The 22,345-nt window shown below is 38.7% G+C and overlaps 1 protein-coding gene across 3 annotated transcripts in view; it reads right to left on the bottom strand.

The window, feature by feature from the left end:
• tanc1b (tetratricopeptide repeat, ankyrin repeat and coiled-coil containing 1b) overlaps positions 1-22,345 on the bottom strand; it is a 184,378-nt gene that overhangs the window by 24,965 nt on the left and 137,068 nt on the right. For all 3 annotated transcript variants that reach the window (XM_079881933.1, XM_079881934.1, XM_079881935.1), the window contains 3 exons: positions 18,830-19,437; positions 6,490-6,598; positions 5,432-5,554 (listed from right to left, as the gene is read on the bottom strand). In XM_079881933.1, the coding sequence (XP_079738059.1) occupies positions 5,432-5,554; positions 6,490-6,598; positions 18,830-19,437 (840 nt within the window). The remainder of the gene's footprint in view (positions 1-5,431; positions 5,555-6,489; positions 6,599-18,829; positions 19,438-22,345) is intronic.

The following is a 22,345-nucleotide window of genomic DNA, read 5'->3' as shown; positions in this document are numbered from 1 at the left end:
TAAAAATAATTAAAACAGTTTAGAATAAAGAACAGTTTAAAATAAAGAAACGAGAAAGAACTAAAAATAATTAAAACAGTTTAGAATAAAGACTAAAATAAGACACAGTATAAACAGTCGGACAAACAGTGACACAGTGCTCATTCATTAAATGCAAAGTTAAACAGAAGTGTTTTGAGTCTGGATTTGAATGTGACTAATGTAGGAGCACATCTGATCTCCTCTGGAAGCTGGTTCCAGCTGCGGCTGGCATAATAGCTAAAAGCAGACTCACCATGCTTAGAGTGAACTCTTGGAACTTCTAGCTGATGTGATCCTAATGATCTGAGTAATCTGTTGGGTTTGTATTCCGTGAGCATATCTGCAATGTATTGAGGTCCTAGGCCATTAAATGATTTATATACTAGTAATAATACTTTAAAATCAATCCTATAAGTAACTGGCAGCCAGTGTAATGACCTGAGTACTGGTGTGATATGATCATATTTTCTGGTTCTGCTAAGAATCCTGGCGGCAGCGTTCTGTATGAGCTGCAAATGTTTTATGGTCTTTTTGGGAAGGCCAGTGAGGAGTCCATTACAATAATCCACCCTGCTGGTGATGAAAGCATGCACTAGTTTTTCTAAGTCTTGACTGGAAACAAAGCATCTAATTCTTGCAATATTTTTCAGATGATAGTATGCTGATTTAGTTATTGCTTTGACATGACTATTGAAACTAAGGTCTGACTCTAAAGACACACCAAGATTCTTGACCTGATTTTTAGTTGTTTGACCTTTAGAGTGAAGGTATGCGTTCACCTTGAGAACTTCATCTTTGTTTCCAAACACAATGACTTCAGTTTTGTCTTTGTTTAACTGTAGAAAGTTTTGGCACATCCAGCTGTTGACTTCATCAATGCATTGAAGCAGAGAGTCAATGGGGCTGTAATCATTAGGCGATAGGGCTAAGTAGATCTGTGTGTCGTCTGCATAGCTGTGGTAAGAGATTTGGTTCTTTCTCATTATTTTGCTCATTGGGAGCATATACAGGTTGAACAGGAGTGGCGCAAGAATTGAGCCTTGAGGGACTCCGCATGTCATGGGCGTCCACTCAGACTTATGGTCACCTATACTCACATAATAACCTCTCCCATCTAAGTATGACCTGAACCATTTTAGAACTGTCCCAGAAAACCCCACCCAGTTTTCCAGCCTGTCTAGAAGTATTTTGTGATCGACAGTGTCAAATGCAGCACTGAGGTCGAGTAGAACCAGCACTGATAATTTGCCTGAATCCGTATTTAAGCGAATATCGTTTATTATCTTAATGAGCGCCGTCTCTGTGCTGTGATGCGATCGGAAGCCAGATTGAAAATTATCAAAGTATCCATTTGAGTTTAAGAATTTGTTCAGCTGGTTGAAGACAACTTTTTCAATGATTTTGCCTGTGAAAGGAAGATTTGAGATCGGTCTATAGTTGCTTAATATAGTCTTATCCAGATTGCTCTTTTTCAGGAGGGGTTTGACAACAGCAGTTTTAAGGGAGTTTGGAAAACTTCCATAGAAAAGTGAGGCATTTACCACTTCTAGGAGATCTGCTTCTAAACAGTCTAACACACTTTTAAAAAAAGATGTGGGAAGTGTGTCAAGAGCGCAGGTTGATGTTTTAAGGTGCTGAACGGTTTCTTTCAGAATTGTGCCATCAATTTCTTCAAAATCAGACATAGTAACTACTTTCTCAGGTTGTAGTCTGATCTGACTGACCCCAGCGCAACTCAAGGATGTGCTGATCACCTTTCTAATATTATTGATTTTCTCAGAGAAAAAGGTATAAAGATGAGGATGAAAATAAAATCACTTTTGCTTTGAGCTAAAATCCATCATTCCTGCTGATAATTGCTCTGGAGTCTCAGTGCAGCGGCCGTCCTCTATTACACACACACACAGTCCAGCTCAGAGGAATCATCTGAACGACTTTACTTTAAATGACCTTAACTAAAACGGTTTGGTAATTACTTAAAATGTCAAGTGTCCTTTCCTACATTTATTGGTTCTCTTTTTATAATCTTCGCATCAGACCGATGGAGTGAAGACATGCAGAGTTAATCTGATAGAGAATTTCAATGTTTGATCGATGCAGACAATCACAAGATTGTTTTGCATTACAGCAATGTGAAACTGTGTTCAAATATCTCAATGCCAGTCGAAACGTCAGTCGAAACGGTCAGAGGTAAACACTGCATTCTAATTGGCTCTCTTTGAGTCATGTGTGTAGATACAGTTACACATCAACACCAGGTATTATATGAAGAACACAACTACAAACAGTCTAAATGCATTTAAACGTACTACACTATGTAAACATTTTTTAATAATGAGTCAATATACATTTATGTCACTCGCCAGTGTGTGTCTCATCATATCCGTTAAAGGGATAGTTCAGGATTTTAGACATGAATCTCTATAGCTTCCCCATAAGCAGTGTGGTGCATTGACCATGGCTTACCCCCGACAGCGTCCTGTGAGCCGAGCTCCGGTCCAGTTTTGGTCAAGATGAAATTAGTCCGGCAAGTTTGCTGGGGTCACGGCAATAAAGCTTTTTTCTTCTCAAATCAATATGTGTTCAAAAGAGTGATATATTTGCGTCACTAAAACGTTGTCTATGGAGAGGTCAGACCTCGTAATGGCTTGGCACTATTTTCTCCCCTGTCATATCACTGCGCGCTGCCGCTACCTACAGCCAGCTGCGAGCTGCGCAGGCGCACACCACTTTTTCAGTTGTTCGGCAGTGTTTACAGCAGTGTTTATGTGCTCAGAACAGCTACACGAACGAGCTAACATAGCTACTCACCAAGAGCGATCAGTTTGTACAAGCTCCAGCTTCAACTTGTTCAACTTCTCTGTCCATCCTCTCTCTTTCTGTCCTTTCTAACTCCATCTGGCGTAACTCGTCATCTGTGTATTCAGGTTCGTAAAGATATCCTTTTGGCTGTGTGTCGAAGTCAATGTTGTCATCGTCGCTGCTGTAGTCAGACATGTTATCGTTCTCTTTACGAGCTGTAAACAAAGTGACACGTGCGCGGCTCCCAGCTGGCTGTAGGTAGCGGCAGCGCGCAGTGATATGACGGGGAAGAAAATAGTGCCAAGCCATTACGAGGTCTGACCTCTCCATAGACAGCGGTTTTGTGCTGCAAATATATCACTCTTTTGAACACATATTGATTTGAGAAGAAAAAAGCTTTATTGCCGTGACCCCAGCAAACTTGCCGGACTAATTTCATCTTGACCAAAACTGGACCGGAGCTCGGCTCACAGGACGCTGTCGGGGGTAAGTCATGGTCAATGCACCACACTGCTTATGGGGAAGCTATAGAGATTCATGTCTAAAATCCTGAACTATCCCTTTAATAGAGAAAAGTTGCTCCGGCCGCTTTGATGCAAGTGTCTGGTGTGAGAGGTCAGAGGTTAGTTGAGTGTGTGTGTGTCTGGTGTGAGAGGTCAGAGGTTAGTTGAGTGTGTGTGTGTGTGTGTGTGTGTGTGTGTGTGTGTGTGTGTGTGTGTGTGTGTGTGTGTGTGTGGTGTGAGAGGTCAGAGGTTAGTTGAGTGTGTCTGTGGTGTGAGAGGTCAGAGGTTAGTTGAGTTGTCTGTGTGTGTGTGTCTGGTGTGAGAGGTCAGAGGTTAGTTGAGTTGTCTGTGTGTGTGTGGTGTGAGAGGTCAGAGGTTACTTGAGTGTGTCTGTGTGTGTGTGTGTCTGGTGTGAGAGGTCAGAGGTTAATTGAGTGTGTGTGTGTCTGGTGTCAGAGGTTAGTTGAGTGTGTCTGTGTGTGTGTGTGTGTGTGTGTGTGTGTGTGTGTGTGTTAGTGTGTGTGTGTGTGTGTGTGTGTGTGTGAGAGAGTGAGTGAGTGTGTGTCTGGTGTGAGAGGTCAGAGGTTAGTTGAGTTGTCTGTGTGTGTGTGTGGTGTGAGAGGTCAGAGGTTACTTGAGTGTGTCTGTGTGTGTGTGTCTGGTGTGAGAGGTCAGAGGTTAATTGAGTGTGTGTGTGTCTGGTGTCAGAGGTTAGTTGAGTGTGTCTGTGTGTGTGTGTGTGTGTGTGTGTGTGTGTGTGTGTGTGTTAGTGTGTGTGTGTGTGTGTGTGTGTGTGTGTGTGTGTGTGTGTGTGTGTGTGTGAGAGAGTGAGTGAGTGTGTGTCTGGTGTGAGAGGTCAGAGGTTAGTTGAGTGTGTCTGTGTGTGTGTGTGATGTGAGAGGTCAGAGGTTAGTTGAGTTGTCTGTGTGTGTGTGTGTGTGTGTGTGTGTGTGTGTGTGTGTGTGTGTGTGGTGTGAGAGGTCAGAGGTTAGTTGAGTGTGTGTGTGTGGTGTGAGAGGTCAGAGGTTAGTTGTGTGTGTGTGTGTGTGTGTGTGTGTGTGTGTGTGTGTCTGGTGTGAGAGGTCAGAGGTTAGTTGAGTGTGTCTGTGTGGTGTGAGAGGTCAGAGGTTAGTTGAGTGTGTGTGTGTGTGTGTGGTGTGTGTGTGTGTGTGTGTGTGTGTGTGTGTGTGTGTCTGGTGTGAGAGGTCAGAGGTTAGTTGAGTGTGTCTGTGTGTGTGTGGTGTGAGAGGTCAGAGGTTAGTTGAGTTGTCTGTGTGGTGTGAGAGGTCAGAGGTTAGTTGAGTGTGTGTGTGTGTGTGTGTGTGTGTGTGTGTGTGGTGTGAGAGGTCAGAGGTTAGTTGAGTGTGTCTGTGTGTGGTGTGAGAGGTCAGAGGTTAGTTGAGTGTGTGTGTGTGTGTGTGTGTGTGTGTGTTTGTGTGTGTGTGTGTCTGGTGTGAGAGGTCAGAGGTTAGTTGAGTGTGTCTGTGTGGTGTGAGAGGTCAGAGGTTAGTTGTCAAAACGAGTGGGAAATGTTGACATCTAAATCTCCAACCTCCAGCAAATCACCAGTGTTAAACAAACGTGAACAGAGGAGAGTCCGCTGGAGAAAAGAGAACGAGACAGAGCTCGTAATAAAACAAGAACCAACATCGGCGTGGCTTTATGGAGATGGCGAGAACTGAGGGATTTGAAATGGAGTAAAAGCGACGCGGAGATTATGGTTATTATATACACACACATATACATATATTATTAAGATGCACATCAGTAATGTGTTTTTTCTTTCTAAGGCACATTTAAAAAAACTACCGAATTAAACTAAAGCCTAATCCTGGCTTAATCTAAGCCCTGTCTGTGAAACCAGGCCTAAATCTCCTAAACCTAGTAATGAATGTTTTATGAGCAGTAGGACAATCATATTCATCCTCACAGTCACGCAGAGCCGAAGCACAACCAAAACAATGTTCTTCCAAAAAATACATGCAGTTCAGTTTTTTAACCAATAGAGGGCCAAAAAGTTAGATAGTGTACCTTTTCAGAAAATGGAGAAAATTAATGGGCAAAAAAATCTGTAACCAAGAGCGCTGAAAACAGTGTGTGCTGACCTTGACATTGGGTGTGTAGAGGTTCCTGAGAGAGGCCAAAGCAGCAGACAGACCATCAGTACTACAGCTGATCCATAAGGCCTGAAGAACACTGGACGACACACCGGTCTTCTTACTCAGACCCTTCAAAGGAACACACACACATCATAAATATTATGTATAATATTATATAATAAATATTTTTGATACATTTATCTGTATCCATATTATAGTTAACATTATATAGAACATTATTCTGTAAAGGTGAAGTTTGTTCTGCAAACTTCAGAGTCTTAAGAGATGAACAGACAGAGAGGCTGACAGAATGATAGAACGAACGAACGATAGATAGATAGATAGATAGATAGATAGATAGATAGATAGATAGATAGAACGATAGATAGATAGATAGATAGATAGATAGATAGATAGATAGATAGAACGAGAGATAGAATGATAGAATGATAGATAGATATAGATAGATAAATAGATAGAGACAGATAGATAGACAGACAGACAGACAGAAAGATAGATACTGAGATAGATACTGAGATAGATAGATAGATAGATAGATAGATAGATAGATAGATAGATAGATAGATAGATAGACAGATAGAGATAGATAGATAGATAGATAGATAGATAGATAGATAGATACTGTAGATAGATAGATGATAGATAGATAGATAGACGATAGATAGATAGATAGATAGATAGATAGATAGATAGACGATAGATATAGATACTATAGATAGATAGATAGATAGATAGACAGAGGTTAGATACGTAGATAGATAGATAGATAGACAGACAGACAGACAGACAGATACATAGATAGATAGATAGATAGATAGATACAGTAGATAGATAGATAGATAGATAGATATATAGATAGATAGATAGATAGATAGATAGATAGATAGATAGATAGATAGATAGATAGATAGATACATGGACGGACGGACAAACGGACAGACAGACAGACAGACAGACAGACAGACAGATAGATAGATGGATAGATGGATAGATGGATAGATGGATAGATGGATAGATAGATAGATAGATAGATAGATAGATACCTTGAAGATGTGTGCTTTCAGGATGTGGTGGCCCAGCTCCATAGTCTGCTGTCTGTTTAACTTCCCCTCCTGCCTCGACAACATGAAGGCCATCAGTGCATGTCCACTCCTGCAGAGAAACACACGCTGTGTGAACGCCTGTCCCACAACACACACACACTCATGACGGAATAAGATGAGGAGCAGCACTGAGAGACAGAACCAGCTGGCAAACAACACTCGTCTGCCCAAAAACAGCCAATCTCAAACAATATAATCCTGCTTTTATTTTTCGCTCACTCTTGCTATTTATTACACAGTATTTTTAGCAAGTTTAATCAAAACATTTATCCTCATTGATGTCCTTGATGAGAGCAAAAGGGTGAAGGATGAATTTGCAAATGCCTGTAAGCTTTTTAAACATGAGACTCTTAACATAATTTTGTAGAGATGTGGTTTTTAGTGCCAAATATTAAGACCATTTAGATTACAATTTAATTAAAAAAAAGAAAAATATCCATTTAATATTAAGATGTTAAGTGGACGCCACTGGCCGATTAAATACGCAGTGCTTTGAGGTCATGTGCCAATAACGTTGTTTAGTTCACTAACTGTGTGCATACAAGAACATTTTCACGTCAGCCTTTCTAAAATCAGATTTTTTCCCCCCACGTTTTAATGAAAGATCAATTCCATGTAATTTCGGGTCAAAACTTTTAATCTCTGAGATCAAACAAGGTTCTTGTGAGATAAATCTTTGGTTAAAAGCTCTGTATTTGATGCAAGGCTCTGTGTTGGCATGCGTTGGGTCGGTCTGGAAGGCAGGAGAAGAGTGGGATAGTGTTCCCCAGCTCTCACTGGTGTTAATTAACCCAGCTTCATTAAAAGGCCACGCATGAATGCAGCTGGCTTTGATCAGCACTATATCTCCTCTACATTAAACTCATTCCGTCTCCTTTCTTTTCTCCCTCTTTAAGCGGTGGAATAACAAGGCAGAGTCGCAGGGAACTTTTTTAGAAGTCCCTCTTTTTCAGAGCCAATTTTTCTAGCCCGGACCCGGAGAGGGTTCAGGAAGGCGAGTTATGAATAGGACACAGACGAGCCAATCAGAGCGCTCGGACACAAACTGCAATGAGAATAGGAGAGGCACAGAATCCCAATTAGTCTAAGATCACCACAGCTCATCTGCATCTGTACCAAACAAGTGACTATATATATATATAACCGAAACGGTATGGGCTTCACGGTTCGGTGCATAAATTTACACAAAGAATACACGGTATAAAAATTAATTAATGTAATCCGGAACTACTGTTAGATACGCGGGTTCTTTAGGGACACCTAATCTGTAGCCCCGCTTTAGCTCTGAAGCAGGCTGCGATGTAAAGATTACTATAAAGTAAAGATTCCAATGCTGGAATATGTTCTGTGTGTGTGAGAGAGAGAGAGAGAGAGAGAGAGAGAGAGAGAGAGAGAGAGAGAGAGAGAGAGTTTTGAGTTTTTAACAACAACTTTTATTTCTCAGAACTTCACACTGCAATTGTTACATTCTAATCACATTCTTGTCACATATTATTCTTTCTTCCGTATTCTAATACTTATTGCAACACCAAATCAAAAAACAACATTCCATCCAGAACTGTGCAAATAGCTTCATTATATCCCCACCTTTGCAAAAACCCTTCATAATCATTAACCAGCTTATAAAACTTAAAATCAATCAGAACCCGACTTTTCACCAAATTTTTAAAAACAGTCTCAACTTTCTGTCCCACTAAACCTTCTAGTTTTTTCTTCCTTGAAATATATATAGCTCTTTTAGCTTGTCCAATCAAGAAATTTAGCAATTGACATTTACTTTTTTGTGACGCTCTATAACATGGACCAAGAATGAAATTCTGAATGGAGAAATTGTCACCAAAATTAAAAAACATTAACTTCAGTATACTAAACAAACTCGTTAATCTTAAACATTCTAAAAAGCAGTGAAAAATCGTTTCCCTTATTTTACAGAAAGGACATTCATCAGACACATTAGAATTGATAACACTCACAAATGCATTAACAGCAACTGTGCCGTGCAATATTTTCCATTGAAGATCACCAGTGTGCTTTTCTAATGGTGGTTTATAAAGAATTCTCCATACAGGTTTAACATCATCTTCCAACCCCAGTTTTTCTCTCCACACTGTATCTTTTCGTTCTTTAAGAATTGTTTTGTTTAAGATCTTTACACAGCATTTATATAACACTTTACTTTGAACATCTTGAAAATTCAAATTCTCCAGACCCTCCAAATCCAAAAAAACCCCGCTTAAACCCTTTAAATCAGGAGTAATTAAAATTGTTGGAAAAGGATCTGAAGTAGTATAAACCACTTTGCCATCATAATATTCTTTCAACACCATTTTTTCTTCTACTGTCAACCTTTGCAATAATAACTCTAACACTTTACCAACTTGTCGTACAGAATGAATTCCCAAATGAGAAACCACAGCTTGAGAATTACATAGCTCAGGACCAACAATGTCCATTAAATGATGTAACTTTAATGTTTTGGATGAACACAGTATTTGAGATAGTCCTGGTGTGGCTTCACAAGCCACATCCAACCTCGCTCCATGAACAAGAGGTTCCTCAAGCAGCCAGTACAGAGATGTTGTGTTTTGCCTCTGTTTTTTAAAAAGTTGCCAGACATTAAAAAGTCCTTTGTAGAATTGAATCGACGTACTAAACTGTAGTTTGCCAAAGTCTGTTAAAAAGAGTCCTGAGTTCAAATTCAATCCACTCACTTGATTAAAGATTATATCAGCTACTTTCCTCCAGACCACATTCTCTGGTCCCGTCAAATATCTCTGTAGAAACAACAATCGAAACGTCGCTCTTCTGCTGGCCAGATGTATGAGTCCTTGTCCGCCCTTCTCCGTGGGGAGAAACAGTACGCTCTGGGCAATCCAGTGGAATCCACTCCAAAAAAAGTCTACTATGATGGCTTGTAGTTTTGCCAAAAGCCCAATAGGAGGATCAATACAAGTCAATCGATGCCATAACATTGATGCAACCAAATTGTTAATGACTATAACTCTCCCTCTAAATGACATCTTCGGCAAAAGCCACTTCCATTTATCTAACTTCCCTTTTACTTTTTCTAAAATACCTTCCCAATTTTTCTGTAACATAGCATCATTCCCAAGATAAACTCCCAGATACTTAATTCCATCCTTTCTCCAGGACAGGCCTCCTGGTAAACTAGGAGGATCACCATCCCATTCACCACACACCAATGCCTCACTTTTAGACCAGTTTACTTTGGCTGAAGAAATAATGCCAAAATCATCAATAATTTTCTTTAACATCAGTATATCCTTTTGATCTTTAACCATAACAATAACATCATCAGCATAAGCTGATAATTTAACTTTTTCACCTGATTGTGGTATCGACCAGCCTTCAATATTATTTCTAATTTTTACCAACAAAGGTTCAATCGCCAATGCATACAGCATTCCTGACAATGCACATCCCTGTCTAATCCCTCTTTTGACTTTAAAAGGTGCACACAAACCTCCATTTATCTTCAGCACACTCTCAATGTCCTGATACAAGACCCTAATCATAGCAATAAAACCTGAGCTGAACCCAAACTCCTCCAGTGTACGCCAGAGATAGCCGTGCTCAACCCGATCAAACGCCTTTTCCTGATCTATGGAAATAAGACCAGTATTTAAACCCAATAACCTGGAGACTTCCAAACTATCTCGAATCAAAAATATATTATCAAAGATAGACCTCTTAGGCACACAGTACGTCTGATCGTGATGAATGACCCGACCAACCACCTCCCTCAGTCTTATTGCCAAAACCTTAGATAAAATTTTCAAATCAGTGCACAGAAGTGAAACGGGTCGCCAATTCTTCATATGTTTCAGATCTCCCTTCTTTGGCAGCAGGGTTATGACTGCCCTTCTGCAGCTCAGTGGTAGCAAGCCATCAGCCAGACTCTCACTCAGTACTGCAAGCAAATCATCCCCTATAACTGCCCAAAAAGCCTTATAAAAGTCGATAGGGAGGCCATCCATTCCAGGTGCCCTGCCACATTCCATGCTCCGCAGTGCAATCTGCAATTCTCCTATGGAAATGGGCTTATGAAGTTCAACATTCACTTCATTCGGCACTTTTGGCAACCCTGTATGAAACCCATTGACTGACTCATCCACTTCTGTACTCTCACTCCTATACAATTCTGAATAAAAAGACACCGCCCTTTTTCTAATCTCATTGGGCTCTGTTATGTCTGTTCCAGTTGTTGAGTATAGCGAGTGAATGAAACGACTTTGACCATTCTTTTTTTCTAGACCAAAGAAGAACTTAGTCGGGCCATCCATCTGTTCAATGCTCTGAAATCGAGAACGGACCAGTGCGCCCTGTGTTTTAACACCTAACAGTTCATCTAACTTGCTCTTTTTGAATTTGAGGAGTTCACTCTGCCCTTGGTTTCCTGTGGATGCTGTTGAATTCTGCAGTTCCACAATTTCGCTCTCCAGGTTTTTCATTGACCGGGAAATGTCCCTGGAAACATTGAGTGTGTACTGCCGGCACAGTTGCTGTATTTCCACTTTACCACAATCCCACCACTGTCGTAAAGATCTATATTCATTCTTTTTCAACCCAAACTGTTTCCAAAAATATGTAAATGTCTCAATAAAAGACTTATCTTGCAACAATAAAACATTAAAGTGCCAATAAGCACTTTTGGGTTTTATATTTGCTATGTAAATATTACATTCAACTAAACAGTGATCAGAAAAACTTACAGGTAAAATCACACATTTCTTTATAACATTAAAATGCTGCTTACAACAATAAAATCTGTCAAGTCTAGCCAAGGTAATTAAATTCTCTCTTGCCTGTGCCCATGTATATTGTCTTTCATTCTTATGCAATATTCTCCAGATATCATAGAGATCGTGTTCGGAAATGAGTTTCAACATTTCATGCTGGGATGCAATATGGGGCTCTTTATGGTTCCTATCTACTTTAGCATCTTCTGTGCAGTTAAAGTCTCCTCCCATAAACATATACTCTTCTTGTTCCAAACTAGAAAGAGCATCATTCAATTTTTTCAAAAAGTAAACCCTCTCAGGACCACAAACAGGAGCATAAACATTTACAAAAACTAAAACAAATTTTTCAAATTTTGCTCTAACTTTCAATAGTTGCCCTTCAACAATGTGTTCAACCTCATATGATAAAGGTTTCATGTGTTTTTGAAAAAGAACAGCTACACCACCACTAGTTGAACTTTTATGACTTAAAATAACTTCTCCATCCCATCCCATTTTCCAATCAGTCTCATTTTTTGCATCACTATGGGTTTCTTGAACCAACATCACATCATATTTCTTTTGCTTTATTAATTCAAAAAGCTTTGTTCTCTTCCCACTTTCTCGTACTCCATTTACATTGAGTGTGCCCAATCTTAGCGTGCTCATATATGTATGAATAGAGACCAAAACTGGGCAAAGCAACCAAAAAAACAACACAAGAAAAATAAAGAACTCATTCTGTTTCAAATTCATCGTTAAGTATATTCATTTTAGTCTTTTGCACAAATTTTTTCAATCTGTAAATCTCTTGATCAGTCAAACTCTTTGCACCCTTCTCTTTCATTGACATTTTAGCTGAATTAACAAACAATTCTCGGTCCGGGAAATACTCTTCCACTCTCACTCCTTTCATTCCCTTAGTTGTTTGTAAGAATTTTCTTATTTTCTCAATCGTATAATCACTTCTAACGGATCTTTTTTGTGAGGCTGAATTCACAGATCCTGAAGAATCACTCCCACTTTCTGGGGCGGATTGAGACTCATCAACATTGCTCATCTCTGATTCCATCTGAATCTCAGAATCTCCAACATCTTTTCCAGATATTTCATCTCCAGTTTCTTTCCTAACTCTCTTCCCACATCCTTTTTTCTTCAATTTCCGTTTAATTGCAGGTGTTTTAAACACACTTTCATCTTCTACCATTTCCATGTCTTCCTCACCTCCTATTACAACCACTTTAGGATCAGTTGCCTCAAACTCTTTCCTGTTTGCTTTATCATCCTCATTCACAACCTCTTCCAAGTTTTCCTTTTCCTTTTCCTTTCCAACTTCATTAATATTTCTATCTCCCTTTTCTGTGTCAGCACTCGATCCTTCACCAGTTGCTGACTGTCCCTGTTCTTCATTTCTACCCACATCTGTCTGCTCCTCACTCTCATTCTCATTTAGAAGCACTACTGATTCAACCTTCTCAGGACAAGCACGAATTATATGTCCCTCCTGCCCACAGCCAAAGCACTTCATACTTTCTGACGTTGCATAGATCAAATAATCATAATTGTCCACCTTAAATTTCATGACTAAGCTTAGCTCCTCATTTTCATTTTTTAGAATCATATATGTCTGTCTTCTAAATGAAACCACATGTTTCAGCTCAGGTAACTTACACCCTAAAGCAATCTTCCTGATTTTAGACACAACTTTACCATGTCTCATCAATTCTCTTTCAATCATCTCATCTCTGATGAATGGCGGTACATTTGAAAGTGTAATCCTTTTTGCCGGCTGGACTAAAGGCATTACCGGGGTAAACGCACTGTTGACGACAATCCCTCTCACTACAACATCATTAACTTTCTCTACGCTGTTCAAAAAAATCACTACAGCACTATTCATTCTAGCTGCAGACAAAATACTAGAGTATCCAACAACTTCAGCGACTGCAATTGTGCAATCTTCAACCGAGCAACGCTCTGCAGTGATGACTTTAATGCCATGCTTCCGCGTTAAGTTATCTAAACTGTGAGACGCCGCCATATCGGCCAGCGTCTCTACTTACTCAATATTGTACTATCCAAACAAACGATTTACACAACCACAGCCGTAATAGAAGAGAAAATTAGAAAAAAACTCACTCATTCAACGCCACACACTCCTCCGCTCACACGCTCCCCACAGACACTCCGCACATGCGCACGAGAGAGAGAGAGAGAGAGAGAGAGAGAGAGAGAGAGAGAGAGAGAGAGAGAGAGAGAGAGAGAGAGAGAGAGAGAGGCGGGCGCGATCGAAAAGTCGCAAGTGTTTACTTATATTTGTGTGTGTGTGAGGCGCGGGCGCGATCGAACACTGGAAACATAAAAACATACTCCGTCATTTTGTTTATACAGGACATTTTTCAAACTGCAAATTGTTTAAGTTACTGTTAATTAAAATTAAGGAAAACAAATATATTAATCTGAAATGTAGCAAATTAATTTTCAATTCATTCAGGTGCAATTACCAAACATATCTCAAGGTCTTTTTGTCTTTTTATTAATTGAATTAATAAACTAATTATATAAAACTATTGTCAGTGCACTACAAATAAACTGGTTCTATGCCTTTACTTTATTAATAAAACTTATTTAAAAAATACAAGGCTTAAGTAATTTATTTTCCTTTGGTGGTACAGCCTGAGACATGCACAAGCCTTCTGTATTTTTGTTTTGCTTTTCCCTCCATTGTACCGAACTCGTACCGAACCGTGATGTCTGAACCGAGGTATGAACCGAACCGTGACTTCTGTGTACCGTTCCACCCCTAATATATATATATATATATATATAGGTGACACATGATTCAGAATTATTTTAGTATCATTTTAATATATATATATATATTTTTTTTAAATGACTACATACTTTTTGTTGAGCTTTAGTCTTTATTTAGATTTTTTTTATTATTATTATTTTTTCATTTATTGATTTATTTCAATTCATGAATATGTTTTGGTTTTAGTAACGTCTGACTATTATCAAAGCTGGACTAGTAATTTATTCCAAAGTAATTAAATAAGAGGAAACGGGATGTTGCAGAGACATCTTAAATCAGCACAGGCTTTCATCATCTCATCAAGCAGATCACGATACTGCATTAGCCAACTGTGAAGACAGATCTGGAATCTCGCACACATACGCAAGCACAATCCGTCTGTATCCAATCAAGAAACTCCTGTTCTTATTTTAATGAAGTCAGTAAATTCAACGGTGTCTGGAGCTCAAGAGATGAAAGAGAACAACACCCTCACCTAAACATCCATTTAAACAAACATACAATATAGTTCACATCATAATGAATAGAGCTTGAGACTTTCATCTGAATTTATTGCAGGACTTAAAGAATTAGTTCACCTCAAAATGAAAATTTCCTGATAATTTACTCACCCCAATGCCATCCAAGATGTTGGTCTTTGGTGTTTTATGCCCCCAACGTCGCCTTCCAGGCAGCGAGGGGATGGGTAGGTTTAAGGTTGAGGGTAGGGTTAGCTGCCTCTAAGGAGCCATTGGGGGCATAAAACACCATCGAGCCAAGATGTTCATGTCTTTCTTTCTTCAGTGGAAAATAAATTAAGTTTTTTGAGGAAAATTTCAGGATTTTTCTCCACACAATGGACTTCAATGGCAACCAGAATATTGAAGTTCAAATCATGCCGTCTCAAAGGGCTCTGAAGTGCTTCAATGGGCTCTGCACGATCCCATCTGAGGAATAGGGTCTTATCTGGCGAAACGATTGGTCCTTTTCTAAAAATAAATTAAAATTTATATACTTTTTAACCACAATTGTTAGTCTTGTGCTGGTCTGCGCCACGCCACGCATTTCGTCATCATGTTGGAAAGGTCACGAGTCACGTCATCTTTCCAAGTTATTTGTCTGTGTAATCCGGTTCAAAAAGGTAGGGAAGGGCGAAAAATTCCATCTCATTTTCTCTTCCAACTTCAAAATCGTCCAAAATCTTTGTTTTAATTTATTATTATTATTTTCTTCTTTTTTTTCGTGACCTTTCCAACGTGTTGACGTAATACGTGGCGTGTCACATACCAATTTTAATAACAATTCTGATTAAAAAGTATATAAATTTTTATTTTTTTTTAGAAAATGACCGATCGTTTCGCTAGATAAGACCCTATTCCTCAGCTGGGACCGTGCAGAGCCCTTTGAAGCACTTCAGAGCCCTTTGAAACAGCATTGATTTAAAATTCAACATTCTGGTTGCCATTGAAGTCCATTGTGTGGAGAAAAATCCTGAAATGTTTTCCTCAAAATACTTAATTTATTTTCCACTGAAGAAAGAAATGGACATCTTGGATGGCACTGGGGTGAGTAAATTATCAGGAAATTTTCCTTTTGAGGTGAACTAATCCTTTAAGAGTGTTAAAGGTGAAGTGAACACACCCCTACCCAAAAGGATCACACCCCTATCTTGATAGCTCCGCCCCCATATTTATGAACACACTATGCAACACAGGAACCTCCCCCCCCCCTATGAGTGGACACACCCCCTTACTGCTGATTGGCTACAAGTGTGTTTTGGTGCTCGATCAGATTCACTTCCAACAGCGTTTCTCAGAAATCGCGTACTGCACCTTTAACAGAGCTGTAATTTATCTTCTTTAAAGTGTAAATTGCAGGTTACATTTTTCACGAAGATAATGCAATGTGCTTATTAAACATAAAGATAAGAACCGCCCACCATTGTTTTGTATGTTTTTTATACCAAAATGATGAATATAATATGAAAAGTTGGTACTTTTTACAGTGGTTTTAAGCACTCCCCCTCCCTTCCACTAGGCTGGGTGTGACGTCATAAGAGGGACTCCAAGCCTAGAGTTACCGTTAGTCTAACGGTAAGTAGGCTAGCAGTTATATTGGAGACCTAGCTAGCAAAAATGGTTAACTATTGTGTTTGTGCAGGATACATCAAAAACAGGGCAGAGGCTCCACAAGTTCCCCAAGAAAAAACGGCTGATTCGTGCATGGGTGAGGTTTGTGGCTACGAAGTGGGCAGATTTTACTGCTGCCTCTGTGACAAAGTCAGCCGTCATATGCGGCGAACACTTCACTGCTTTAGACTATGACCCTGGAGACATGCGTCTGTTCAGTATGGGTTTTAAACGCCGGGTACGACTTATTTCCGATGCAATTCCCTCACGTCATTCACATTCCTGCTCCTCTGCCTGTCCGTTTTGGCACAGGCAATATCACGTTCTGTCAGCAGATGCCGGCAAAGCGCCATTGTGCCTGTGCAGTGTGTGCATCTCTACAGGCTCTGATTAGGACTACTGACACCATGTAAGTAAATAATGTCTTCAGTCGTTGTCCCTCCTTGCTATTCTACATGACGGCAAGATTTTGAAAAGACTTTGGCTTGTTCCCTAATGTTATCCGGGTTAGCACCAGGCTAACCTAGGCTAGCTCTAGCTACTCACCAGGACACCTGGCCAACCCTCCACTCATTTTCCTCACACCAAGCATTTATAACTCTTTGAGGGCCATGATTTCTGCCAATTTCCTCCCCTCTCTCACGCCTGACTGGTTCAAAATTGTAGGGCTGTGGTCCATCAAGAATTTGATGGTTTCCCACCTCCTCAGTCTCCCAGTCGTTCTCCATAGTCAAGCCACAAACAGTAGGAATCTAGCAGAGTATGGGTCGCTACTCATCACCCAGTTACTGTAAAAAACATGCTACCTTTGAAGAAACCCCAATAAATGTTATTTTAACGCATTTTAAGACAGAAATGTTTAAATATATACATATTGAGCACTTTAATTTACACATTAATTGGTTGTGGTGGTTAACCTGCAATTTACACTTTAATAGCCAAAGTGCACAAGCTCAAAGTGCACAAGCTCAAAGTGCACAAGCTCAGAGACACAGTGTGTAGTGATAATAGTGATAATATGCAGCTTTTGTGATTTTTCAACTTTTTTTGGGATGAATTTGTTCCTGGATTTGCATACAAATGCAAACGTGAATATTCAATAGTATAGTCAAGCTATGGGCTCTTTATTAAAGCGATTGAATATTAAAGGGATGGTTCACCCAAAAATGGAAATTCTGTCATCATTTACTCACCCTCAAGTTGTTCCAAACCTGTATGCTAAACACAAAATAAGATATTTTGAAGGATGTTTGTAACCAAATTGATGAACTCCATTAACTTCCATAGTATTTTTTTTTTTTTTCATACTATGGAAGTCAGTGTGACCCACAACTGTTGTGCGGTTAGAAACATCTTTCAAAATATCTTCTTTTGTGTTCAGCAGAACAAAGAAATGCATACAGTGTTTGGAACAACTTGAAGGTGAGTAAATGATGAGAGAATTAACATTTTTGGGTGAACTATCTCTTTAACAATGCATTTGCAATGATTTTGCAGGTTGTGTAAAATTACGTTTTGTAAATATAATTATTTCTGGTCATTAAGTTGTTATATGACTGTGTCATTAGACGTACAAGTATGAGAGTGTAAAGACATATTTCAATAGCATCTCTCGTTTAAATTTTGCATTAGAGCATTAGAGTCGTTTCATTTAGGAGTCATCAATGTTTTAACTAGATAAATCTATTTGGCTACAATGACTGTTTGAAATGTTGAATTTGATGGTTTGTCTAAATATATGTATGCGTGTCTATATATTTATTAGGGCTGTGAAACGATTAATAGCGATTAATCACATCCAAAATAAAAGTTTGTGTTTACATAATATATGTGTGAGTACCGTGTATAATTATTTTGTATATATAAATACACACACATGCATGTATATATTTAAGAAATAGTTGCATGTATATACTGTATATATATTTATATTATATATAAATATTTTTTTCTTAAATATATACATGCATGTGTGTGTATTTATATATATATTAAATAATTATACACAGTACACACACATATATTATGTAAACAAACTTTTTTTTGGATGCGATTAATCGCTTCACATCCCTACTACAGTATATATAAATATAAATATAAAAAAAAATATATATATACAGTCAACATTACTGTACTTAACTATGTTGTTTAACCATATGTAGGAAACCGTAGTCCAGTTTTTCTTCCACTCTCTCAAGTTCCTGCAAGACATTTTTTCCCTTCTCTTTACCTCTGTACAGATAAAGCGTTGTCGGGATGATTCCGGTTCGCGTGTCTACGTGTAAGCGATAGAAATTCTGTATTATAAATTTTAAGGCCAGACAAGTAGTATGTTGAGGGTTGGTTTGAAGGGAAGGACTACAAGCCTGCGCACATATATTCAAACGCACATACCTATAGACTGAACTCGTAATACGCAATCAAAATCAAAACTAACTTTAGCTGGACAATAACTTTATCCTAGAGCTGCTGTAAAGCCAAACAATCTCTGCTACTTTAATTTCCTATTATCACTGTAAAGCTGCTTTGGAACAATCTACATTGCTAAAAGCGCTAAATAATTGAAGATGACTTGACTTTTTGTAAACGCTAAACTGCACACCACTGAAGCTCACCTGGGGTCACACATGAAGTCCGAACTCTCTCCGTCCGCTCGCCACACCAGCCACTCTCTGAAGGACGGGTGGCAGAACATCCGAGTCTTATCCCTGCGTTTGATGAGGAAACACGAGAGAGTCTCCATCCTCTGCTGGAAGTCGTCCCACAGCAGCTCTCCTCGCTCGCTGCCCGCGTTCAGGGCCTGAAACAGCTGATCGTCCGTCATGGGGTGAAGAGACGCCAGCGCCACGTTGAGGACCGGCACAGACCGCTCGAACGCAGAGTTAGACATGAACTTCATGTTGCACTGCAGAAGGTAGAGCTCCGACAGAGAGACGGGAACCACCTTGTAACTCGCGCTCTTGATGACCAGATGACCCTTCTCGAAGAGGTCAAGGGTCAGTTTGAGGTACAGGTACGACCCCTGGCTGCGGGAGGTCAGGTGGGAGCTGACTTTGCCGACGATGACGGGGTCGGCTTTGCCGTTGAGGGAGATGTTGTTGAGTATGTTCTGGCTGCCGTTGATGCGGTACTGTATGTAGGCGTTCAGGTCCGTCACGATCTCCTTGTTGTCCGAGAATTCGTCCAGGCTGATCTTGGAGAAGGGAAGAAGACTGGTGATCTCCTGTAAAGACAGGTCGGGAATGTCATGACGTGTCTCACAGTGGAGAAATACATCCAGAATATTTCCCATAAACCTTAGGGTGTATTCACACCTGTCTTGTTTGGTTTGATTGAATCGAACTCAAGGATCTTTTCGGCAGGTGTGAATACAGCAATCACACTCGGGTGTGGACCAAAACAACCAAACAATACGGTTCGCATTTCTGTCCGATGAATGGATGATCTTAGCACACGTGTGGTTTTGTTTACAAATTTGGGTTCACTTGCAAAAAGGGCACTGTGAAAGCGAACCACACCAAACAAAAAAATCAACATTGTATTTGGTCCGGACCAAAGCAAGTGAACTAGCGGACTTTCCTGGTGTGAATGCACCCTTATTTAGACTGGACTCGTTTTCCCAGAGGCGGTCAATTTATGTTTTGGATTGTTCTCAATCCAATCAGATTTTTTGACGTATACAGTATAAATTCAGTTTAGTTTTTTTTTTTCTTCCATAAAAGCTAATGGAAAAAATCTTAACATTATAATTGGTCATAAAGAATAGCTTTGATTTGAAATTATTTTATATTTTGCAAAAGACAAATTCTCATTAAAAAATATATTTTTCTAACATCAAAAAATATATATATTTCCAATGAAAATCCTTCACACAAACATTAAACAGTTTTTTTTTAAAAACAATGAATCATTCGGAGGAAAAATCTATTCAAATGTTAATTAATAACTTTTTTTTACATGGTGAGAAAAAAGACTCTGAACAACTCAACTTCAAACTTTTTGTAATTTCAATTTACTATATAATGTCCTATAATATTTATATTAGTTTTAACACTGAAAACACAACAACAGTGGAAATCATATTAAGCATTCTTTTATAAAAAATTTGATATGTGTAAAATATTTGTTTTCATTTGCAGAGTTTTTAGACCTTGAACTATCGCTTATGTCAGGAAAACAAAATGATAAAACAAATAACTGTACAAATCTCTTAAGTGGTGTACCAGATGAAGGTATTTGACAATATCAAATAATTAAAAAAATATTTCATTAAGTTTGTTGCATTAATTAATAAACTGTTATTTTATAAAATAATGACTTTTATCAAATAAAACATGTACGTTCATGATGTTTCTCATGACTAAAAAGTCAAAGGACAGGTTTGCCATCATATTTTGATAATGACTCTGACAGATAACACATAGATATGTTTGATAGAATGACAGGAAGTCATGTGACCAGAAAGCACCAGAACCTACAGTCTTCTTAGACAATGAAACATGGTTTTCTCCAGACATCACAAGGCTTTTTCTTAAAATTCTTATGATTTTGCATATAAAATCAAAAGGTCCAAATAAAGTCAATAGGGCCAATAATGCAGCAATTAAACAGTACCGCAGTGGAGAGAGAAATTTTACATCACACACAAATCTCATCCAGCCACCACACAACACACTCCCCGTGAGACGTGTCCTGCTACCTGGAGAAACTGCTGGATGAGAGGCTTCAAAGACTGTGGAGATGCATTAACCTGTCATCATCACACACAACTCAACAGATGACATCACACTACAAAACCTGACAAAATCCATGCTTATTAGTTCAAATGATCAAGGCATGTTTTTTTCACACTGTTCTTTCCTCAAGAAAGAATCATATTTAATAATTTACATGCATCTTTCAAGCAACACTAAGGAACTTTTCCTCTTCGGTCCCCCTACAGGTTGTAAGCGGAATTGTCCATTACCGCTGTGGTAAATAGTTTCGCCGCCCGCAGTCTACTGTCGCACGCACGCTCGCTGTTTATCTAGCTCCGGCTTTGAATGAACGATGTCCACAGACAAGGTAGAGTATGTTGCATGATTTTATGAAAATATGATGTATTGCGACATCAGAAACGGAAGAAAAACTAAATAATGACTGTATTGTAACGCTTGCCGTAAAGCAAGTCAAATTTGTAGTTTTCTTATGTCTCATTCGAACTACAGAAACGCGACCCGGTTTGGCAAACTTGCATAGTGTGGTTATAGCAGATATACGGCTGCAAAGCGAATCCAGAAGTGCCTTTCACCCTGTTACGACTTGATGAACCACTGAAACCATTTTGGAAACATTATTTTAAGGTAAAAAAAGTTCTTTAGTGTTGCTTTAGAATAAAGCAATGTTTACCTACATATATTTTCACATACATTTTAACCCTGTAAAGCCTATCCTATTTAATACGCAAATCTCTAAGGCTTCTAAATGATCGACATGACCAAAACTTTACTAAAAACCAGCCATCAATCGACTAATAAAAAAATAAACTAATTAATCACACATTTTCTGTAATAAATCGCAATTAACCGCACCTAACATTAAACTTTATAATATATCTTATATTGTAATAATTTCACATTTAATCTCCAAATAAATGCATCTTTTTATGAATGAAGGTTGGTATCACTGATACCAAAACTGCTACTGATGTCTCTATGAAATAGATTTTTTGCTCAATTTTAACCAATAATTATATCCATTTAACATTACAGTATAAATGAAAGCTTTCAATTTTAACATTTATTAGACTTTAAAAATATAAAAACTTTTAATTTAAGTGATCTTTAAGCAATCTTCACATAAACCCCTTATAATAATGTAAAATTTAGCTGTGCTTTTACTATATCAGGGTTCAACACTAGTTTTTTTTTTCTACTGGCCCAGTCAGACCGGTTCAGATTTATACTTGCCCCGCCAAAACGCACAACATTTAGATTTTTCAGACTATTATTGCATATGTCAGGCTTTACAGGGTTAATTAATCAAAATGTGGACACTTTCATGAACATTTTCTTAGTGATGATGCAAATGAATCATTGAACTGATTCACTGAAATGAATCAAACATTGCAACTCTAACACTGTTTTTGCTAT

The sequence above is a fragment of the Squalius cephalus genome (assembly GCF_949319135.1).
Source record: "Squalius cephalus genome assembly, chromosome: 9".
NCBI lineage: Eukaryota > Metazoa > Chordata > Actinopteri > Cypriniformes > Leuciscidae > Squalius > Squalius cephalus.
This window is presented reverse-complemented; position numbering and strand designations above follow the sequence as displayed.